This window comes from Myotis davidii, unplaced genomic scaffold (genome assembly GCF_000327345.1).
Source record: "Myotis davidii unplaced genomic scaffold, ASM32734v1 scaffold18, whole genome shotgun sequence".
NCBI classification, from domain to species: Eukaryota; Metazoa; Chordata; class Mammalia; order Chiroptera; family Vespertilionidae; genus Myotis; species Myotis davidii.
The window spans coordinates 4,239,301-4,244,028 of NW_006292696.1; the positions used below are offsets into that span (position 1 = coordinate 4,239,301).

A 4,728-nucleotide genomic window follows, 5' to 3' on the forward strand; every position below is an offset into this window, starting at 1 on the left:
GACCTGGGGCTGCGGTGGCCCCGGCGGCCGGACAGGTGAGTCCTCCAGATGTTTGGGGGTTGGGAACACTTTCTCCCCTAATTTACTTCTAGCATTCGGTTCCTTCCTTCCCCTTCCCCTGCCTTCTCAGCGTCAGCGCCGGAGACACTTCTCTTCTTTCCATTTTTTTGGATGGGAGATTGAGGTTCAGAGAAGGACAGGGACTTGTCCAGGATCCCGCGCCCGTCAGAGGCAGAACCAGAACTGGAAACCAGGAATCCTGATGCCCAGTCTGGACGTCTGGTTCTTACCGTAGGTTCCCGTCCTTCTTTCTGCCCGTGTGTGGGTACCCTCTCGCCCCTTCCAGCATCTCTCTTTTGGAGGATCCTGTCGGCATGCCGCATCCCAGGATCACTCCTGGAGATCCCGGGACTTCTAGATCAGTGGTTCTCAACCTTCTGGCCCTTTAAATACAGTTCCTCATGTTGTGACCCAACCATAAAATTATTTTCGTTGCTACTTCACAACTGTTATGTTGCTACTGTTATGAATCGTCATGTAAATATCTGATATGCAGGATCATCTTAGGCGACCCCTGTGAAAGGGTCATTCGACCGCCAAAGGGGTCGCGACCCACAGGTTGAGAACCGCTGTTCTAGATGTTGTCAGGTCTTTTCTAATCCCCCCTCCCCGCCTCCCCCACCTGCTGATCCCGGTGTTCCCTACTCAGGTCAGCCCCTTTCCTGTGTTCCCATCTGTTAGGCGGTGGGCCTCTCACCTCTCCCTATTTGCTCATTCCCCCTCCAGATCATGTGGGTTCCTCGGAGGATGCAAAGATCATGCTCCCCTTGGAGCTTCAGCCCCTAGGGATGGGGAAGGGGGTGACCTCCTGGTCCTTGAGGGGCCTGCTGTTTTTTTTGACCTTCTGAGGGTCCAGAAGTGGGGGCTCTGGTAGCGCGACCCCCCAAATTTCCCAGAGGCTATTTGTGCCGGGTGCCCAGAAGATGGAATATCATCTGCCTTCCTTGTCCCTTCTCAGAGTACCATGACCCCCCTGAACTTGTTCAGACTCATAAGGTGTGCTGTTTTTTGCAGCATCGACTAGGATTTTAATTGGTCTGCCTCCTCTGAACTCACCCATGTATGCGTGTGTGTGTGTGTGTGTGTATGTATGTGTATGCATGTGTATGTGTGTATGCTGTGTGTCACACATACTTTAGACTGATAGCAGAAGCCCTGTCAGTTCGCTCCAAGCCTTCCAGCCCCTGACTTGGTAGCTGACAGTGAGCGAATGCATCTTGACAAATGTTTCACACGGTGGGATAGTTCAGGTTTGTGAAGGGGTTTCCTTGTTCCATGGGAAGCGGATGATTTGTGCAGCAGGGTCAAATTTGACTGGTTGTTGGCAGGATGAGTGAAGAAGCTGACTTTTGAAGCTGATGGTTTCCCTTTCACTTCCCAGTATCAGGCTGCTGTCTGGGTAGTGAGAGTGGCATCTCGAGCGGGGCTCTTTGTGACAGAACTGGCCAATTTTGAGTGTAGCCTGTCGCTCGGTAATTGTTGTAAACCATCCTGCAGGGCCTGGTTGATCTTTCTGGTAGAGCTTACTGTTGGGACACGAAGGGCCCTAACTCCTTTCCTAAATCCCTGGCACAAACCTTGACCCCTTAGACCCCTCTCCCTTAAATTCTGTATTCCTGTGGGTGTTTGCTTAGTGAAGTCTTTCTTCTGTTCCCATCCTGGGCCAGGGTTAGGAGGTCAGGGTTAATGGCTCTGCCCTACCATTAACTTGCTGTGTATGTCCTTGATCACCTCTCAGGTCCATCTCTGAGCCTCCCTTCCTCCTCATGTGAAATGTGCTTATTGGTCTAGCTCCACCATTCTGTAATACCGTCAATGAATCAATGAGGAGTACATTGACCACTTTTTTTTCCCTGTGGCAGGAGCCCCTTGTAGCATCCTTAGCTGTGGGGGCACCATACTGGACTTAGCCCCGGGTCATGGAGGAGACTGCCCTGCCCAAGTGCAAACTCTCCTTTGCAATAGCTCTGGCCGGTTCTAAAATAGCTCACAACATTCTGCCTCTGCCTGGAGAAAGCCCTCGTATTTCATTTGCTGTGGATGGCAGACATCCTGATTCTCATTTTCTATAGTCCCAGATGTGTAGAGAGAAGGTCAAGGTTAACTGCCAGTTTGGCCTGAACTTTCAAAGTAAATTACTCACTTGTGCAACAGGGAATTGATGGAGGGAGGCAGCTTTTTGGGCAGAGAGAGAGGGAAGCAACAGCTGGGCGCTGCTCAAAGCCCGTAACTGAAATGGACAGACAAGCACATCTGGGAAGGTCTAGTTCTCGTTCATTTCTTTTGCTCTGCAATATCATGAAGAGGAGGAGGAGGAGGAAGTGGTGAATGGAGTCTGGAGGTGGTGGTAGCGGGTGCCAACTGATTATCCTTGCTTTAAAGGAAATGTCTTGGCTCCCTGGGAGCAGCAGAATGGAGCTGTTTCCCCAATGACAAGCTCCTCTAGGTGCTATAGGATTCTGCATTCATCCTCTGCCTTTCAGGAACACGCTGCCAAATTTCCACACAGTCCCCTGTTTGTTCCGCTCTCCTGCAGATGCACAGCGCTGGGCTTGGCCCCCGGTCCTGTGTTTGAATGTCAGCTGGCCTCGAGGGAAGAGGCTGACTTCTCACAGGGACGGTGCTCTGCCCCTCATCCCAGAGTCCCGGGATGCGCACGGACAGCCAGACTGCTGTCTGGGAGATCTGGCCTCTTGAGCACACGGAGCTTCTATTCGACAGGGTTGACCGGTTCTGAGCTCAGCCTGTCACTCCGTAATGGTTGAGCGTGATCCCAGGGCACCTCGTTGATCTTTCCGGAAGAAATAACTGCAGAGGTTCGGGAGGGAAGTCTGACAGGACTTTATCCAAATGAAAAATATATTCCTTGTGGTGTGAGAGAAGTTTCTTTGAGGGTAACAAATGCACTGTTGTTTGAGCGGTCCTTTAACTCCTTGATTTCTCCACTGGATTGAAGAATACAGAGTTTTAAATTAAGAGCATTTATCATCTGCTAGAACTTAAGTCTATACAACTGTCACACTGGCTCCAGAGGGTGCTGGATAGGGCAGCTGATTTATAAAGGACACAGAAATGCTTTTAGGATTTCCAAATCCATCTGGTCAGACAGCTCAGCTGGCTGCTGTGAAAGCTGCAATACCAAGCAAGAAAAGCCAGTCTTGAAGCCATCTTCATTTTAATTTGGGGTTCCCTCTCATTCCTCGCCCCCATCTGCTTAACATCTTGGTTTGATTCTCCAGTCTGTTTCACATTCCGGACTTGGGAACTGGCCATGAAAAACCCATACTGGGAAATACAATGCAGTTCCTCCCCATTTCTGAGCCGTAATCTCTTGTGAGAAATGACTTCATTGGATACTAGCGACTATGAGATAGAAACTGGTGGGTTAATGGAATACCAGTGACTTAAAGTTTCAAGTATCAAGAGTTTTTACTCACTGTATCTTTATTTTTCATTGTGAACTTTATTCCTAGGACACCCAGAAATTAATGCCTTTTCCCCCTTTGTTAGTCTTCCTGGTGGCACAGCCTTAGCAATGGGAAAGTTAAGTACCATAGAAATGTAACCTTGGAATGATTTCCTTAATTTCCCACAGAGGGGCTGGCTGGGATCCTGTAGATGGCTAATCACTTCTCTGCCTGGTGCCAGGCTGAAACCTGATGCCACAGGGGAAGGGTTGTTGATTTACTTGAGCAAATCTTGCTCCCCACTTGCTTTCTCTTATCCTGGGCTTGCAGTCTCTCTAGGAGCCCAGCTGAGGAAGGCCTTGGAAGAGAGGCCTGGGTTCTAGTTCTCTCTCCTTCCTTAAACTTACCGTGTGACCTCAGGAAAGTGTTTTAACCTCTCTGGGCTTGGATTCCTCATCTGTGAAGTAAGGGCTTAGATTCAGAAGGGGAAAAGGCCATTGTGTGTATAATGGTGCTTCCCCTCTCTTGGCCAAGGCCGACATTGCTAAGCAATCTCTTTCCCATTAAACCCAGACTTGGCCTCAGACTGTTTGTCAACACTGCTACTCAAGTGGCGTCAATGGCATGTTGAAACCCAAGTGCGATGTAGGGGTAGATACTGTTAGGACTTTTTCAACTCTAACATCCTGGAGTTCTGTGAGTTTGTCTAGAAGCATGTACTGGAAAGGCCTGGATAGTAGCAGTGTGTTTAAACAAGCTTCCATATCTAACTTGTGAGGAGGCCACTGCTTAGAGATATGTTCAAACTCAAATGCCTTCTCTCAGGCTGTAGTCTAAGGATGTTCAGCTTGTAATCTGCTGGCTCCAGTGACACGATAAAAACTAATGGAACAGGAATGAAAAAGCAAAGGCCTGTTTGAAAGATAGCCATCTGAGCTTGCTAATTGCACCTTGTCCACAGTCAGCTCTTCCACAGAGATGGCATCAGGATCATGGCAGAAAAACTCCTGGAGGCAAACTTGGCAGCCAGAAGTATGTCCCATGACAGCTAAACGCTCATGACGGCATTAGCAGTGGGTTTTTTATTTTGCATGTATCTGACCCTCTGCATTCCATCTTTGTGTCAGAGCAAGTAAAAGAAGAGCTGATAGATGAGGCTTGGCCCCCAGGAAGACTGCATAAGAGTCCTGCTTCTCCGAAAACCACTGTCCTCACACCCAGTGAAGTGGGGTGAGGAGGTAGCCTCTCCGTGCCTGAGTTC

General features: G+C 49.2%; 1 protein-coding gene across 1 annotated transcript in view; it reads left to right on the forward strand.

The window, feature by feature from the left end:
• Positions 1-5: 5 nt before the first annotated feature.
• The window catches only part of GALNT10 (polypeptide N-acetylgalactosaminyltransferase 10), a gene marked incomplete at its 5' end in the record, with an annotated part of 164,698 nt that continues 159,975 nt past the window's right edge, over positions 6-4,728 (forward strand). The window contains 1 exon segment of the mRNA XM_006766346.1: positions 6-35. Within this exon segment, the coding sequence (XP_006766409.1) occupies positions 6-35 (30 nt within the window).